The 19255-nt window shown below is 46.7% G+C and overlaps 1 protein-coding gene across 2 annotated transcripts in view; it reads right to left on the reverse strand.

The window, feature by feature from the left end:
• Positions 1 to 19255, reverse strand: part of LOC122540113 (MORN repeat-containing protein 1-like) — a 202549-nt gene that overhangs the window by 32909 nt on the left and 150385 nt on the right. For both annotated transcript variants that reach the window (XM_087980384.1, XM_087980385.1), the window contains exon 12: positions 12010 to 12071. In XM_087980384.1, the coding sequence (XP_087836510.1) occupies positions 12010 to 12071 (62 nt within the window). The remainder of the gene's footprint in view (positions 1 to 12009; positions 12072 to 19255) is intronic.

Here is a 19255-nt window from a genome sequence, read left to right on the forward strand (position 1 = left end):
TCCCCCGTCACCTCTCTCATGTTCGCATCCTTCCTGATGGACTCGGCAAATGGCTCTATGCAGCACACAAACAAGGCAGGAGAGAGAGGGCAGCCCTGCCTGACTCCAGATCTCATTGGGAAGCTATCTGATTCCCACCCATTGATTGAGACTGCACTGACAATGTTGGTGTAGAGCAGTCTGATCCAATTGCAGATTCCCTCCCCAAAGCCCATTTTGGAGAGAACATCTGTCATATACGTGTGTGATATCCTGTCAAAGGCTTTCTCCTGGTCCAGGCTGATCAGGCAGGTGTCCAACCCTCTGTCCTGCACGTAGGCGATCGTATCCCTGAGGAGTGCGAGACTCTCAGCGATCTTCCTGCCCGGTACAGCACAGGTTTGGTCAGGGTGAATCACCGACCCCAGAGCAGACCTGACCCCATTGGCGATTACCTTTGACAAAAGTTTGTAATCCGCATTCAATAGTGAGGTTGGTCTCCAATTTCTGAGTTCCTCTCTCTCCCCCTTCCGCTTGTAGATGAGGGTGATGATGCCTTTCCTCATGGATTCACTCATGGTACCTGCCCAAAGCTTACTGACATACACCTCCAGCAGATCCTGGCCAATCAAGTCCCACAGAGCAGAATAGAGCTTGACCGGTAAGCCGTCGCTTCCGGGAGTTTTATTCTTTTCGAAGGAATCGAGGGCTTTGGTCAGCTCGTCCAGAGATAGCGGCTGGTCCAGCCTCTCCCGTGTTCTGTCATCTAAGACCTCCGTGATAGAGGACAGGAACGACTGGGAGGCCGTGTTGTCGGTCCGCTTCGCGTCATACAGGCTAGCATAGAAGGATTTACTGATCCTCATGACGTCAGCCTGAGATGACGTTATCGAGCCATCTTCTTCCTTCAGGCTGCTGAGCACGGAGCTCTCATTGTGCACCTTCTGGAAGAAGAAACGTGAGCACGTCTTGTCCTGCTCCACCGAGCGGACACTGGACTGGAAGATTATCTTGGAGGCCTCCGAGGCAAAGAGCAAGGCTTGCAGGCCCTTCACCTCCTTGAGGTCCTCCGTGACATCGACCCCCATAGTCTGCAGCAGGAGTTGGTTCTGCATACTTTCTGGAGCTGGGACAGTTTTCCCCGCCTCTCTCTCGCCTCCTGAACACCTCCGAGGATGAAGAACCTCTTGATGTTCCCTTTTACTGTTTCCCACCACTTCGCTGGGGACTCAAAGAGGGGCTTCATGGTTCTCCAACCTGCGTAGTCCCTCTTGAGCTCCTCAATGTTTCCCGGGGTCAACAGCTTTGTGTTCAGCTTCCACGTTCCCTTACCAGCCCGCTGCTCGTCCTGTAGGTGACAGTCGGCCAGCAGGAGGCAGTGGTCAGAGAAGAACACCGGCTTGACGTCGGTGGATCTGACCAAGCGCATTCGGGACACAAACAGGTAATCTATCCTTGAGCGGATAGACCTGTCTGCCCGTGACCAGGTGTATCTATGCTGCGCTTCGTCTGCAGGAGTGCTGAAGACGTCTTGCAGGTTGGCATCTTTTACCGTGTCCATCAGGGCTCTGGACGTGGCGTCCAGTTTACTGTCCCCCCTGCCGGATCGTCCATCTGCATCAATGATACAGTTGAAGTCTCTGGCCAGAATGACCAACCTGGATGTAGCCAGAAACAGTGGAAGCTGTTGCAAGACGGCCAACCGTTCACTCTTACCCACTGGGGCGTACACATTAATCAGTCTCAGGGTAGCATTCCTACTCATGACGTCGGTGATGAGGAACCGCCCGCCCACCACCTCCTTAACCTCAGAGATGGTGAAGTTGCCTCCTTGCAACAGGATACCCAGGCCGGAGGCGCGGCTGTCGTTGCCCCCTGACCAAACTGACGGCCCATGGGCCCATGAGCTCGACCATCTCCTGTAGCTGTTGAGGTGCGGTATTCCACACTCCTGCTGAAACAGGACGTCGGCTCTAACGTTGGCCAGGAAGGCCATCGTAGATACACATTGCGTAGCCGATTTGATGCTACGCACATTGATGCTGGCAATTTTTATCCCCATTTCAACAGTTTACGAGGTTACCAGTGTTCATTTGCTGCTGGTCTTGCCTCTCTGGGGTAGCTGTGTGCATCCCCGTGGCGACAGCAAACTGCTGGACCCTCCCAGGGCTGAGGTAGCTGTCCGGCTCCACGCTCGGGCCATTTCCCCGCTCTGGTGTCTTCGGGTTGGGCCCAGGGTCCGCACAGTCCAGTTCTCCATCTGACAGCGGGGCTGTCACACAACCGTTGCTCCCAGTTACCTGGAGCTGTGGGCTGGTGGGTACCTCTTGGTTCTCACCGGGTGGGGGGAGGTCTTTACCCATCCCCTCAGAGGGATCGTGTTTTCCTGTTTGGGCGGAGCTGCCCTCCTTTTTCCTCGCGGCGCTCTGTCTCTTCCTCTGGTGATGACCCTCCTTGCGCCCGTCCTCACTATCGGAAGAGCTGCCTGTATCCTCGTCGTGTAGGTGTTGTTTCCCCCTTTGCTGGGTGGCTTTGGGGGCCTGGCAAGTTTCCTCTTCCTGCTTTTGACAGTAATCTAATCCTCTGTCTACTTTGTTCCCTCCTCTTCCATTTCTTCCGTCTGTCTTGAAGGAGCTTGGATCGGCTGCTGCACCTCCCCGCTGTCTGCCATCTGCTCCGCTACCACCTGCCCTTCCTTCTGGGTGCCTCCAGACACCGTTCCCGTGCTGTTTTGTGGTACCTTGCTGTGTTTCCGGCTCGTGTTGCCACCTCCGGCCATCTGTGCGTAGGTGGCAGCCCCTCGCCTTGGGCAGGCCTTGTACATGTGGCCCGCCTCTCCGCACAGATTACAGTTCTTGGCCTCCTTACATTCCTTGATTGGGTGGCCTTCCTGCTTGCAGTTTCACCACCATGTGGCCTGACCTCCCGCAGGCTCGGCACACTTTCGGCTGCCCTGCATACGTCAGATAACCTCTGCTTCCTCCGATAGCAAAGCTGGAGGGTGGGTGGAGGATGTTCCCACTGGCATCAACCCTGACCTGCCACTTGCTGGTCCAGATCCTGAAAGGATCAACCACATCGGTGCTTTCTCCCTCGACCTGGACGTATCTTCTCAGGAAGGTCAGGACATCCGCTGCTGGGACGTGGGGGTTGTATATATGGATTGTTACAACCCGACTCCTTTGCACAGGAAGCACACACAACGGGACTGCCGACAAGATGGAGAACAGAGGTTCCCTTCCTTCTCCTTTAAGACCTTCAGGAGCTGCTCGCAATTCTTCACGCTCCTGAAGGTCACGTTGAAATAGCCTGCCCCAGGGAAATCCTGCAGGCAGTACATGTTCGCTGCTTCGAACCTGCAGTACTCCAGCAAAATCTTCTTGACAAACACTGTCCGATCGACCGGTGTGCGCTCCTCCACCTTCTTCACACTGTGTTGCGAATGCCCTGGCCTGGGCTGCGAGCGGCTGCTGAGGCCATAGCTCTGAGGTTGGCTGGTACCTGAATTGGCGTTAGCCGAAGCCAGCATAAAGATCTACCAAGAGCAGGTCAGCACAACCAAACGAACCTCCGACATCCTATCACGATCCAGCGATGGTCTCCAGCAGCTCTGACGACTCGCAACACGACCCCCGTGGTTTCTCCCCCGCCAGCACACGTCTGCTGCGTTGAACCTGCAGCACCCGAGCAGAATCTCTTCCTCTGGTCCTCTGCTGTACTTTTCCAGCACTACACTCTCGACTCTGATCTCCAACATCTGCAGTCCTTACTTTCTCCTTACAATTTCATCAACCTGGAATTTGGGACTTAAGTGGGATCGCAACTCATAACCTTCTGTCTGAGTACAATGCTGCATGTAAGTGATGGCTGTTGGAATTTATGGGACATCAATGTCTTGTGAAGGATGAAACAAAAGTATGAAATTAGCAGGACGACAGAGGGTGCAGCCACAATTGCACACTGCAGCAAACCCAATCAGTTGTTCTTATAGACTGGTGATGCCTGAAGCAAATGTAGATGCACAGCAAACGTATTAATGGGGCATGGCTGGAGGGGAGCCTTTAAAAATTCATTGGACTATTTAGGTGATCTTTGTGTGTTTTTAGTGTTTTTTCACCTGATCTCTTTAGGTATTCCCCAATCACACATGACTGTCCAGCTGATAGCAATGATGGAATTCTACTCTTCTGTTAACTGTTCAGAGATGTACCCCACCCTTTTACAATTACTCCAGATTGCAACAAAAATATGCCAAAATACTGTTTGTGTGCTGCCCTCCTGTGCACTTCCAGTTTTCCTCTCATGGTAGTCCCTTGTTGCTCATTGGAGAACCACTTGGGAATGCACATGCTTCGAAGCATGCCTGTGGTTTCTTCTAAAGTTGCTAAAGGAAGATCAAAAGTCTTCTTTGAAACTAAATGATGGCTGTTGACCTGAAAATAGATGCTAAAGTAAGCTGATACATGCTGTGTGGTGGTTCAATTTAACATCTTGTCAAATATTCTGAATGTATTTGCAGTGCTTTGTCACCTCATTTACTCCTTTCACCAGTGCACAGTGCCTGCAGTGTGCTATCTACAGCGTACATGACAGCAATTTGCACAGGTTTCTTTGACAGCATCTCCCAAATATGTGACCTCTATTACCTAGAAGGACAAAGTCAGCAGGTACATGGCAATACTATCATCTCCAAGTCACACAGAATCTCGATTTGGACATGTATCAGCTCCTCCAGCCTCACTGCGGGTTAGTGTCCTGGAAATCATATATAACAGGAATAGTTCCATCATCAGACTGCAGTGTTTCCAGAATGCAGCGCACTACCACCTTATTGAGAGAAATTAGGGAAGAACAATGAATGCTGGTTTTGTCTGCAACATTCATGTCCTGAAAATGACATAAAATTTTCTGAGGTAGATAGCATGAGCTATGAAACATGTGGGTCTACTCTGCTGTAGGATCTTGGGGAATCAGGACATTTATCTTTACTCCCCTATTGACTAACAGCATTGAAAACAAAAAAAATGCAGGTCAGGCAGCAAACTTTAGCAAACTAACATTTCAAGTCTAGATGACTGTTCATCAGAGCTGAAGTGAAGTGTGGAGGGTCAGCATTTATGCAATAGGGGGGTGGGAGAGAGGACGGTTGGAGTGCTGGGGAAGGAAGGCTGCTGATAGTGCAGATTAAGTGATCAGAAGGTGAGAATGACAGAACAATGTGTGTCTAACTGCCAGACTGGAAAGAACTGGAGTGGGCGGAGGGAAACAGGACATGGTGGCAGAGAGTGCAATAAGTAAAGCTAAAAGAAGAAGGAAGGGTTCACAATTGGAAATGTTGAACTCAATATTGAACCCAGCAGAGTGTAAAGTACTTAGTTTGAAAATGAGATGTTGCTCCTCCAGCTACCACTGTGACTTGCTGGATCACTGCAGCATGCTTAAGCCTGACAAGTGGGCATGTGAACAGGACGCTGCGTTAGAATGACTGGCTATGGACCAGAGGTGGTCTGCAAAGCGGTCACCAGTCTGTATTTGGTTTATCCAATGTAGGCTACTTTGGGTGCAGTGAAAACAATACACAGGTGAAGGTGAAGACTGGAAAGTACAGGTGAAGACTGGAAAGACTGTTTAGACCCCTGGATGGCATGCAGGCAGGAGGTGAAGGGATAGATGTTGCACCGTCTGCAGTTACATGCGAACTTATGTGGGAAGGGGGTGGTGTTGGTAATCATCCAGGAATGGATTAGGGTGTCATGGAGGGAATGATCCCTGTGAAATGCAGTCGGGGAAGTGAGGGGAAGATGTGTTTGGTAGTGGCGTTCTGCTGGAGTTGTCAGAAATGGAGGAGATTGCAGAATTTGGTGGGATGAAAGGTGAGGACAATGATCATATTGCTGTCAGTCATGGGAAGGGGCAAGGGCAGAGGTTCGGGTGATAGGTCAGATGCGGTTGAGGGCTGTGTCAACCACAGTGAGCAGGAAACCACAGTTATAGAAGAAGCAAGCTGTGTCAGCAGCTCAGTTTTGAGAAGGTGGCATCATCTGAACAGATATGACAGAGGTGAAGGAACTGGGAGAATGGGATGGAACCATGACAGGATGTGGGTTGGGAAGAGCTGTATGAAGGTAGTTTTGGGAGTCAGTGACTTTATAGTGGATGGCAGTTTACTCCCTGAAATGGAGATGGAGAGGTCAAGGGAAGAAAGGCAAGTGTCAGAAATAGAGGGGTGGAAATTGGAGGCAAAATTTACAAATTTTTCAAGGTCCAGGTGGGATCATGAAGTGGCATCGAAACAGTCGTCGATGTGCTGAGAAAGGAGTTGTGGGAGAGGAGGCAATATAAGACTGGAACAAGGATTGCTCCACATACCCCATACAGAGGCTGGGCATAACTGGGATCCATGCAGGTTTCCATAGCCACTTCTTTGACTTGGCCGAAGTGAGGCGATGAATTAAACGAGAAATTATTGAGTGAGAGAAGAGGTTTAGCCAGGTAGAGGAGAGTGGTGGTGAATGGGGATTGTTCATGCTTCTGGTCGAAGAAGAAGCTGAGAGCTCTCACACCATCCTGGTGAGGAATGGAGGTAAAGAGAGATTGGGCATCCATGGTGAACAGGCGGCAGTTAGGGCTAGGGAACTAGCAATTATCGATATAGTTGAGGGGTTCAGAGGAGTCATAGATGTAGGTCGGCAGGGTCTGGACAAGTGCAGGTAGGATGGAGTCAAGGTGGGAGGAAACAAGTTCAGCGGCCCTACTGGGGCAGTCCGGTTAGTTGATTTTGGAAAGGAGGTAGAAGCTGGTTGGGAGTCTATAACGTTGGAGGCAGTAGGGGGAAGATCTCTGGAAGTAATGAGGTCAGTGACAGTCCTGGCAACAATGCCTTGATGTTCGGATGTGGGGTCCTGGTCCAGGGCAAGGTAGGAGGAAGTGTCTGAGAGTTGCTATTGAACCTCCACAAGGTAAAGATCAGTGTGCCAGACTACAACGGCATCACCTTTATCAACAGGTTTGATAACAAAGTTAGGGTTGGACCTGTGAGCGTGAAGTGCTACGATCTCGGGGGGGAGTAGGTTAGAGTGGGTGAGAGGAGCAGAGAAATTGAGACGGCCAATGTCATGTCGGCAGTTTTCAACAAAGAGATCGAGGACAGGTAAGAGACTAGAGGAAGGGTCCAAGTGGAGGGTGAATACTGGTGGAGATGAAGGGAACAACTGAAGGGGAGATCCTGCCTGAAGAAGTGAGTGCAGAGATGGAGGCAGCGGAAAAACAGTTCAATCACATGGTGAGCCCAAACTTCATTTAGATGGGACATAGGCGTATGAAGCTAAGTCCTTTGCCAAGGATAGTCTTAGAGGCGAAGGTCAGCAGGTATGGTGAACACACAGCAAAGTCTGGGGTTGGGGGGAGTGACCTCTGGGGGACAGAAAGGGATAGCATCTGAGGGCTGGGAAGAGGTGGGTGCTAAGGGGCAGTAAGGGATTGGCTCTGAATGAAGGCAGAAGATGGGGTCTGAGAGGTGGAAAGCGGAGGGCGTGCAGGATGAATGTTGGTGTCAATAAGTTTGCTGGAGCTTGCACTCCTTGATGCCTTAAAGAAAGAGAAAAAGTCTTTTGTTGAGGTGAAAGATGAAGTGAAATGGGGAACAACACAGCTTTGAGATGGGGTGAGTTGATGTTGCTGCAGAGTGGAGTCGAGTGTGCGCATATGACACCTGCTTTATCAGATGACTGAGTCTAACTATCTCTATAATGCCCCACCTATCCCTCCTTACCTCTGCAGTTACTACCCTGACAAAATTTCAAACAGTGACTGATGGGTATTATATTTACACGCCAATGTTCCATGTACAGTATTGCACCGACTTTAACCTGCCCCCTTCACATGATGTGACAGCATTCACACATTCACTTATCATTTAGATTGATTTGATCTGCCTACAAACAACTCCTCCTGTATTGCAGCATAGATTCTTATCAGGTGGTTGGGAATAGGGCAGCACAGGTAAGTGAATGTGAATATTTTTCACTCCAGGCAAGAAATGAGATAGCAGAGAAAATGTACTATGTGACCTTGCAAAGTGATGACCAATAGTTTCAATTTGTCATGCTAATTGGTGACTGCAATGTTTTTACTGTTACAGCATTATAATTTTACACCAGAAAAAGAATGGAAAACATAGGACCTTAAATCCCCATGAGGAGAAAATATACAACCAGCACTGCAGGATTTTATAGAGTACAGATTATTTACTTAGTTGCTATAAGCGGTGAAATTCATCAGCTCTGTTTATGTACCTGTAATAAAACTGCCCAGAATTCACTGTTTGCTTTATGCTACCTTTGGGTTCTCGGGTTCCATTTATATTATTTAATACATTCCTGTCCCAGAGCTGTGCTCATTCTCTCTGCTGCTAGACAAGGTGATGTCACAGAGTTTACCTGCTGTGACCAGTCTGCTAGACAACATTACTACATGAGGTGCTAAGTGCATTGTTGCCACAACACATTTTCCAGTTTGAATTGACTACGACGGATGCACTGCAGAATACTTTTATGGCTCTACTGTGTGGGCAGGGAAATCAGAGCAGCAAGCATATCCCCAGCTAGTTTCCAGACTGCAGATTAAAACCTGTGAACCGTTTAAGTTATTTAACTTGCACTGCTGTTGTGTTTTATTTGCTGTTTTATTTACTGTGCATTTATTTGCACATTTTCTTCTTTTACTTTTAGAAGACATTTACTATGATGAGTCCTGAGTCTGATGATGGATTGACAATTTTTATGTTGGCCTACTCATGAAAAATTGCTGAATTGGTACAATGTTAAACGGTACCAAGTGCATGTGGAATTGGGTCCAACAAAAATGCATTTCCCTCCCCACCCCTATCTGTATTCCATAGGGACCGTTCCCTTTGTGACTCCCTCGTTAGGTCCACACTCCCCACCAATCCCCTCTCCACACTTGGCACCTTTCCCTGCCGCTGTAAAAGATGCAAAATCTGCGCCCACAGCTCTCCACCTCTGTCCACAGCCCTAAAGGATCATTCCACAACTGGCAGAGATTTACTTGCACATAGTATCATAGAGATGTACAACACAGAAACAGACCTTTTGGTCCAAGTCGTTCATGTTGACCACGTATTCTAAATTAATCCAGTCCCATTTGCCAGCATTTGGCCCTCTAAACCCTTCCTATTCATGTACCCATCCAGATACCTTTTAAAGGTTGTCATTGTACCAGCCTCCATCACTTCCTCTGGCAGCCCATTCCATACATGCACCATCCCAAAAGTTGTCCCTTAGGTCCCTTTTAAATCTTTCCCCTCTCACCCTAACCTATGTCCTCTAGTTCTGGACTCCCTCATTCCTCGGAAAAGTCCTTGTCAGTTTACCCAACCTTGCCCCACATAATTTTATAAAGTCACCCCTCAGCCTCTGACGCTCCAGGGAAAGTAGGCCCAGCCTATTCAGCCGCTCCCTATAGCTCAAACCCTCCAACCCTCCTCGAACATCATTTACGGCATCTGTTGCCCTTGATGTGGTCTCCTCTGCATTGGACAGACCGAGTGCAAACTCAGTTCAGGAAACATCTCTGGTCCTTATGTACCAACCAACCCCACTTTCCTGTGGCCATCCATTTCAACTCCCCCTTCCATTCCCCCCATGACATATCTATTCTGGGCCTCCTCCACCACCTAAACAAGGCCACTCGGAAACTGAGGAGGAACCTCATCTTGGGAGCCTATAATCACACGGCCTCAACATTGAATTCACCAGTTTTCAAATCTCCACCCCTACCCAGATCCAACTCTCTGAATTGGCACTGCCCTCTTGACCTGTCCTACCTGTCTATCTTCCTTCCCATCCATTCAGTCCACCCTCCCCACCAACCTACCAGAATCAACTCCTAACTTCACCCATCTATCGCCATCCCAACTACCGTTCCCCTAGCCCCATGCTCCCTCCCACATTTATTTTTTAGCCCCTTCCTCCTTGCCAGTCCTGATGTAGGGTCAAGTGCAATACGTTGACTCTTTTGCTCCTCAGATGTTGCCTGACCTGCTGTGCTTTTTCCAGCACCACACTTTATCAACTCTGACTTCTCCAGCATCTGCAGTCCTCATTATCTCTGAATTGTGACGTTAGCTGCTATGTGCGTGTGTATTCACAAGCATGTTAATGTGTTTGTGTGAGTGCATAACACTACAATTACATTCAGTATTCTGTTATTCCTATTGAAAGGTTCGCATTTTTAAAAATGAATTCTAGTCTCCGTCCTATCGGAAGGATTTTGTGAAACTTGAAAGGGTTCAGAAAAGATTTATAAGGATGTTGCCAGGGTTGGAGGGTTTGAGTTACACGGAGAGGCTGAATAGATTGGGGCTGTTTTCCCTGGGTGGGATACTCTTTCGAGGGGCCAGTGTGGACTCAATAGACCCAATGGCCTGCTTTCACACTCGGGATTCTATGATCCTATTTCTGGTTAAAAGTAATATTCTACAGATGCTGAAAACATGAAACAAAAACTGAAAATGCAGGAAACTCATAGTCAGCAATTGTGGAGAAAACAGCCAAGTTTACATTTCAGGTTTACACTTTAAGTATTAACAGAACATCTACCTTCTTGTGTTTTTATTAACATGTTCTGTTTTTGGAAGCAATCATTATAAGGTTTGTGCTTTTGTATCTCCAAACCACTGAATATGACTCACACTCTCAGTTCTTCATAGTTGTGAGTAGCATTTCAGCCAGTCTTAAGGGGAGAGAGTCATGGTGTATTACTTTCTCACTGTTATATTCTCCATTGGGTGTGCTGGATTTCAAAGAGAGTCTCACAACAACAATTACTTTGTGTTTTTAACCTCATGAAATGCCCCAAGAAGCATAATCAGCATAATTTGACACCAAGTTACTAGAACAGGAGCGACCAAAAGTGTGGCCAAAGAGGTCAATTTTATGTCTTAAAGGAAGAAGGGGTCGAGAAGTGTCAAGTTTAGAGATGGATTTTTAGATCTTGGGGCCAAGGCAACTGAAGGCAGGGTGAGGGATAGATATATGGCAAATGTGCAGGGCTGAAACAGGCTTTTAGATTTTTGCAAAAATGTTGTCTTTATCCTGATGGTTCAATCATAGACCTACAGGTTTATGGCTCCAGGAAACCATCTGATAAAGGAGACTGGTTCTGTCAGTTGCACGAATGCAAGGGTCACTTTATGAGTGCATAATCCTGGCAATGAGCCTCACCTGCTGGCAATTTCTGACTATGTGCTCAGGGTGTGCAATGTTCCCCACTGGGAGCATGATTTTGTAAAATCAGCCCTACAGTGTGAAAGCAATTACTTTTGGACACCTGCAGCCAGCAGCCAGCAGCAAATTAGGTGACTTCAGTTCCATCTCAGTGAGCTGGGTTTGAGTCAGAGGTGGGAGGACAATTTATCGTGTCAGCCATTCTCTCTCTGAAGGTGAACCCTGAGTTTTCTGCATTTGTCATTTTTTTTTCATTGCACATAATACTGGTCTGTCACATAGGAAGACAGAGGCTGGGATCCCAGAAAGAAACCAGTAGGAATCAAACAGGGTCCAGCAGAGTTTGGCAAAGCTGGCTTGTATGCTATGTTGCAGCTGCCATCTACACCACATCAATGTAGCATTAACGTCGCACTGAAAGACAGCCTAAATAGTAGCCTCTGTTTCAAACATTAACCCATTAAGCTGACAGATCTCGTACATAGTTGAGCACTTGTGACTTTTGTAAATATTTCTGTTTGCCACACTGAGATGTGTAATTACTTTTTACAATGTGGGTGCTCTTTTGGCACTCTACTGAAAGGTCTCGAAGTGTGTCTATGAAGGTGCAGCCCACTCAGATATTGTTACTGCAGCAACCTGACAGTTCTTGCTCCCTAGTCTAGCCGCTCATTACTATAGAAAATGAGCTAACAACTGTTTGCTGCTTCTCCCGAGGCATGGGGCACTTAGTTAAGTGCTACACAGAGACATTTGCACTGACTAAGGTGTAACTCACACCCACCTGCTCTCAGATATCTTCTCCTGTGAGACTGTTGTTCTGCTACTCAACCTCTTGCTCGTTTTCTGCAATGAAAAGTTAGGACACAATAATTTATATCATACAAAGTACAAGAGACCGCTTGTTTAAAACCTGTGGCATTGGTTAATGACTGGTAAGTCACACAAGTGTCAGGAAATGACCATCTCCAACAAGAAAGAATCTAACCATCTTCCCCTGAAGTTCAAAAGCTTAATTATCATTGAATCCTCCACTGTCAACATCCTTGGGAGTTACAACTGATCAGAAACTTAACTGAACTTGGCCCATAAATATTGTGGCTACAAGGATAAGTCAGAGCTTCATAACGTTTTGGCATGTAACTCGTCTACTAACATCTCAAAGCCTGTACCCCATCTGTAAGGCACAAATCAAGGATGTGATTAAATTCTCACCACCTGCTTGCTTTAACAAGACCCAGGAAATTCAACATGATTCAGGACAAAGCAGACCATTCTCTCCCTTCTGGAAATAAGTGAGGACTGCAGATGCTGGAAATCAGAGTCTAGATTAGAGTGGTGCTGGAAAAGCACAGCAGGTCAGGCAGCATCCGAGGAGCAGGAAAATCAACGTTTCAAGCAAAAGCCTCCTGATGAAGGGCTTTTGCCTGAAACGTTGGTTTTTCTGCTCCTCGGATGTTGCCTGACCTGCTGTGCTTTTCCAGCACCACTCTAATCTATTCTCTCCCTTCCCTCAACCTCTCCCCCAGTAGTGCATCATATCTGCGTACCACCTATTACACACACTGCAGCAATTTGCTAAGCTTCTTTTTTCAGAGACTGTCTCACCAGTGACCTCTAAAATCTAGAAGAACAAGAGCATCAGATGCATGAACACACCACCACATACAAACTCTTCCCCAAGGCATATACCACCCTGTCTTGAAACTTCATCACTATTCTTTCAGTCACTGGGTAAAAATCAAGGACCTCCCTCCCTAATAGCACTGTGTGTGAGTGCTCCCTGGCAGCGCATATTGCCCATCCCTAAGTGACCTTGAGAAGATACTAATGAGCTGCCTTTGGGAGCTGTGTGTGTGTGTGGTGGTGGGAGGGAGCATTTTTCATGCCATCTGAAAGTATCACTGTGCTACATACGGATGAAACATGTACTTGAAGCTGGTGAATGCAGTCTATAACTGGCCTGGATTTCTAATTTTCATGATTTCTTATTGAAACATCTAACCCCTACCACAGCAAGATGCAAACCTCAGTCAGGGCTTCAGCACTCTTCCCAACACCCTGGGAATGTTTGCCAGTTCAAATGAGTTATGCATAGGCTACGATGGGAGCTTTAACAGCAAAGAATGTGCAAACACATCTGGAGGAGGCAAGCACTGAGGCTGGCAAGGGTGCAAAATGTACTCTGGGTGGGAGATTTCAATGTCCACCACTAACAGTGGCTCAGCAGCAGCACTATCGATTGAGCTGATCAGGTCCGAAAGGACATTGCTGCTAGACTGGGTCTGTGACAGGTTGTGAAGGAACAAAGTCACAAGTGAGAAAAACATACTTGACCTGATCCTTAAAAATCTGCCATTTGCAGATGCATTTGTCCATGTCAGCATTGATAAGAGTGAGCACCACACTGTCCTTGCGGAGATGAAGTCCTGACTTCACATTAAGAATACTCTCCATCTGTTGTGTGGCACAATCACCATGCTAAATGAGACAGACTTCCAACAGATCTAGCTACTCAAGACTGGGCATCCATGAGGTGCTGTGGGCTATCAGCAGCAGAACTGAACTCCAGTAACCACATGACCTGGCATTTCCCCCAGTCAACCATGACCATCAAGCCAGGGGATCAACCCTGGTTCAATGGGGAGTGCACGAGAACATGCCAGGAGTAGCACCAGTCATACCTAAAAATGAAGTGTCAATCTGGTGAAGCAACCAAACAGGACTACTTGCATGCCAAGCAGCATAATCAGCAAGTGATAGACAGAGCTAAGTGATTCCACAACCAATGGATCAATCTCAGCTCTGCAGCCTGCCAGATCCAGTCATGAATGGCAGTGGACAATTAAACAACTCACTGGAAGAGGAGGCTGCACAAATGCGCCCATCCTCAATGATGCAAGAGCTCAACACATCACTGCAAAAGATAAGGCTGAAGCTTTCGCAGCAATCTTTAGCCAAAAGTGCCAAGTGGATGATGCACCTCGGCTTTCTCCAGAGGTCCCCAGCATTACAGATACTGGTCTTCAGCGAATTCAATTCACTCCAGGCAATATCAAGAAATGGTTGAAGGCACTTGACACTATAAAGGCTGTCGGCCTTGACAACATTTGGCAATCGTACTGAAGATTTATGCTCAAGAACTTGCTGCTCCCTGAGACAAGTTGTTTGAGTGCAGTTACAACACCAGCATCTACTTGAACAGACATGAAAAATTTAGAAATAACCCCAAGAACTGCAGATGCTGGAAATCAGAAACAGAGTCAGAAACTACTGGAAACACTCAGCAGGTCTGGCAGCATCTGTCGAGAGAAAGCAAAGTTAACATTTCAGATCTAATGACCTTCCTTCAGAACAGAAGAATGTGCAATGTGAAGCATGTAGTTCAGAATGTGGAAAGTAGCCAAGGTATATCCTGTACACAAAAAAGACAAATTCAGCCTGGCCAGTTACTGCCCCATAAATCTACTCTTGATCATCAGTAAATTGGTGGAAGGTGTTATTAACAATGATATCGAGCAACTCCTGCTCAGCAATAACCTGCTCAGTGATGCCCAGTTTGAATTCCACCAGACCACTCAATTCCTGACTTCCTTAGTTCAAATATGCTTAAAAGAACTGAGTTCCAGAGATGAGGTGAGAGTGACAGCCCTTGATATCAAGGCCACATTCAAATCAATGAACATCAGGGGGCAAACTCTCTGCTGGTTGGAGTCATTCCTGGCACATAGGAAGATGGCTGTGTGTTGGAGGTCAGTCATCTCAATCCCAGGGCATCTCTGCAGGAGTTCCTCAGGGTAGTGTCCTAGGCCCAACCATCTTCAGCTGCTTCATCAATGATCTTCCCTCCATCATAACATCAGAAATTAAATTCGTTGTTGACTGCACAATGCTCAGCACCATTTGCCAATCCTCTGATACAGAAGGAGCCCATGTTCAACTACAACAAGATCTGGACAATATTCAGTCTTTGACTAACAAGTAGCAAATAACATTTGCATCACAGCTAATGACCATCACCAGAAAGAGACAATCTAACCACCATCTGTTGACATTCAATGGCGTTACTATCACTGAATCCCCACTATCAACATCTTTGGGTACCACCGACCAGAAACTCAACTGGACTCACCACATAAAAATAATGGCTACAAGAGCAGGTCAGAGACTAGGAATATTGCAACAAGTAACTCACCTCCTGACTCCCCAAAACCTGTCCACTATCTACAAGGAGAAGTTAGGAGTGTGATGGAATACTCCTCACTTTCCTGGATGGGTGCAGTTCCAACAAAACACTCAACAAGCTCCATTCTACTCAGGACAAAGTACTTTGAGTGGCATCACATCTAAAAGCATCCATTCTCTCTGACACTCAATAGCCGCAGAGTATACTATCTACAAGATCACTCCAGAAATTCACCAAAGATCCTTAGATACCACCTCACAAAAGCATGACCACTTCCATCTAGAAGGACAAGGGCAGCAGATATGTGACAACATCACCACCTACAAGTTCCCCTCCAAGCCACTCACTATCCTCACTTGGAAAGACATTGCTGATCCTTCACTGTTGCTGGATCATAATCCTGGAATTTCCTCCCTAAGGGGTTAACCTACAGCAGGTGGACTGCAGTGGTGCATGAAGGCAGTGCGCCACCACCTTCTCAAGGGCAACTAGGCAATAAATGTTCACCCACATCCCATGAGAGAATAATTAAAAAAAAACCCATTCCACTTTCTGTGGCCTCACTCTACTTTCACAAGACTCTGCATCAATCCTTAACTCCTGCCAAAATCATTGGCTCCCGTTCTCCCATTGGGAGAATCTGCAGTGATAGAATTTACCTTCCTCATTGTCAAACACCAGGACAAACCCATAGTTACTCCCCAGCTATTCATATCTGGTTGTCAGACTCCTATGCTCTTAAATGCCTCTGTACAGCCTGCAGCCTTCTGCCAAACAGTAGTCACAACCATCCTGCCACAAGAGGCTTAAATCTATAAATTCTTCACACTCATTTAAGACTTGTGTGTATTTTTGTTTCGGGTAAACCAGGCAGAAAGCTTTTGCGAATTATCGAAAAAGCAGAAGAAGCTGTGAATGGCTCTTCTCTGTTTCTATCTTGGGATTCTGTGAAATGTACACAACAGTTTATGTACCTTTCTCAATGCATATCTATCAGGTTCACAAGATAGGCTTTCTTGAGCTAGATGGCTAGGGAAGATTGGAGTGGGGACAATGGGAGGTTGGCATCTGAAAGCCTAACATCTGGTTCGATATCAACCCTTTCCCAGAGAGTAATCAGCCTCTAAATTGCTGCATGTCCTCAAAAGAATTACAGCTGAATAAACCACTTTGTGTGGAAGACATTTCAGGTGGGTAGGGCATTGGTATTGTCGTACTAGCCACCCTAATCTCCTGCAGCTTGCTGTTAAAAGGATCAGAGATTAAATTCCTGGAGACCCACCCTAAGGGTTTCTCTTACCTATCCTGACAAATTCCTTGCCAGGGTGGGCCAATACGACCCCCCCCCCTCACTTATCTCTCCACTCTGCAGGCACCCTGCCTCTATTCCTGATGAAGGGCTTATGCCCGAAATGTTGATTTTCCTGCTCCTCGGATGCTGCCTGACCTGCTGTGCTTTTCCAGCACCACTCTAATCTAGACAATGGGAGACGTAAGCCTAATGTTGTGTAGAAATGGTCCATGTTGGAATGAGACAGCCTTGATGAACCAGTCAGGCTGTTTCTATTTTAGTATGTTCTCAATAAGTGTTGTGCCCCTGCCAGATATGCAGATCTTTCTTGATGAAAAAACTCTCAATGGAAATGCTGCAGTCCCCAAACCTTCAGTTTCTCGTGTTATTATCTAATATGGTCTAAAGGGATGCCTGGGTACGAGATTAATTATTTATCAGAAGGGACTTGTCAATGGAGAAGTGTGACTATTATAAGTAGGGCAGGGAAAGCCACCGGAAAATATGAAAACTGGATCATTGTGGGGAATGATGGAACATATAGTACAAAGATGGAAGATAAGAACTCCAAAATGAAAAATGCCTTGAGAGAAGATTTGTAGAGAATGTTTGGAACGATGTTTTCTAATTTACATAGATCTGGATAAAGTATTTGGAAAATATTGAGCTCTATAAATGATAGAGTTACAGAATTTCCTTTTGCAGAATTGATGGCAACATATCAGAGGGATGAAAATATTTTATTTTTAAGAAATTCTATCTTGCACACCTGACTGTGGGAAACCTGATCTGCATGGGCAAATAGGACCGAAGGGTCTGTTTCCATGCTGTCTGACTCTGACTCTAACACGCTGTATAAGCTCAAACAGTGGGTTTGTGAGTGAACTAGGCCCCTAGAAAGTGATTCTCTCCACTAAGAAAGGGGGGGGGCTTGAGGAGCAGCAGGTCATGAAAAAGCAGGAAAGCAAGCTAGGTGCATAATTTAAGAATTACAAGAATTTTAGCACAAACCACAATTGCTCACCAGGGGCACAGGCCATAAGACCAGAAATCTTAGTGGTCATAAATAACTAGAAGAAAAGTTAAAAGATGTCCAACATCCAGAATTAAAAAGCTGTACAGAATTTGGGTGTGCATAGACGGGCCAGATAGTCTATGCCCTAACTTACAGGCAAATACACACAAAAAAGATGTCTGCTGATGGGACTTGTAAGCTAAAACAAGGCCAGTAGACAAGCAGGAGGCTGGAAGAGGTCAGGTTGGCCCCGAGGGCCTGGCTGAGATGCTCAGCAAAATGTTCCCTTAGTTTACGTTTGGTCTCCCCGATGTAGAGAAGACCACATTGGGAGCACCGGATACAGTAAACTAGGTTGGAGGAGATGCAGATTAAATATATTTCCCTGGATCATTTAAAAATTGCTAGAAAGGTCATATTATTCAGGTATAAAATTAGACTCGCGGCATATATCAGGAACAATTTAAATATTCCACTAAACAGTATACTGGAGAAGCTGTTTCATGTATTGTATCCGGTGCTCCCAATGTGGTCTTCTCTACATTGGGGAGACCAAACGTAAACTTAGGGAACAACTCACTGAGCATTGCAGCTGGGCCCTCAGGGGCTGACCTAACCTCCCAGCCACCGTCCATTTTAATTCCCCTTCTCACTCCCTTTCTGACAATGACCATCCTTGGTCTCCTCCATTGCCACAATGAATCATACCCCAAATTGGAGGAACAATACCTCATCTTCTGCTTAGGCAGTCTACAATCCTGGTGACTCAACATTAAGTTCTCCAATTCCAAATAACCTCCCTTCCCAAGCCCTGACTCCCTTCCCAGCCCCACCCCCTCCCTTCCATTCCTCTGACTGACTCTTCCTTCCAGCCACCAACTGGATTCATTCCTCCCATTGACCAACTAGCTGTTCCCTCTACCTGTCTTCACCTATCCCTACCTCACCACTCTGTCCCCCCCACCTCCTTTACCTGCAGCTCCCCTTACATCCACCCCAAGTCTGAAGAAGGGTTACATGGGAAACGTTGACTTCTCCACCTCCTGATGCTGCTTGGCTTGCTGTGTTCTTCCTGCCTCCTGTTTATCTACCTTGGATTCCAGCATCTGCAGTTTTTTTTCTCTCAAAACAAAGCCAGTGGCTTGGGACTTTGAAGAAAAAATGGGAGACCAAGATATAACAGTAGGTGAACCAATAGCAGGAAAAGGAATTCTGAAAATTTTCTTGTTTTTGTTAGCAACAAATGTTTGGAATGTAGATCAATTGATAGTAAAGCTGAATTTCTGCAAGGAGATCTACTCAAGAGGCACCAGACACAGTGGGGACACTCCAGAAATTAAATAAATACATTTGTGGCCTAAATGAGGCCTCTAGAGTTTGGTCCTTCTCATTAAAGTCGTCTTATCAAAATTGGGCTGATTGCAGTTAAAAAGTAGACCCTGCAGGGAGAGGTGGGCACTGCAGAGAGTGGAGAGTTATATTTCCCCCTCCAACCCTACTTTGATTTATTCCCTGCCCTCCCTTTCACTGTCTGATCA

The sequence above is a fragment of the Chiloscyllium plagiosum genome, unplaced genomic scaffold (assembly GCF_037043375.1).
Source record: "Chiloscyllium plagiosum isolate Xiang-an unplaced genomic scaffold, Cpla_swu_hap1 HiC_scaffold_37, whole genome shotgun sequence".
Classification (NCBI taxonomy): Eukaryota; Metazoa; Chordata; class Chondrichthyes; order Orectolobiformes; family Hemiscylliidae; genus Chiloscyllium; species Chiloscyllium plagiosum.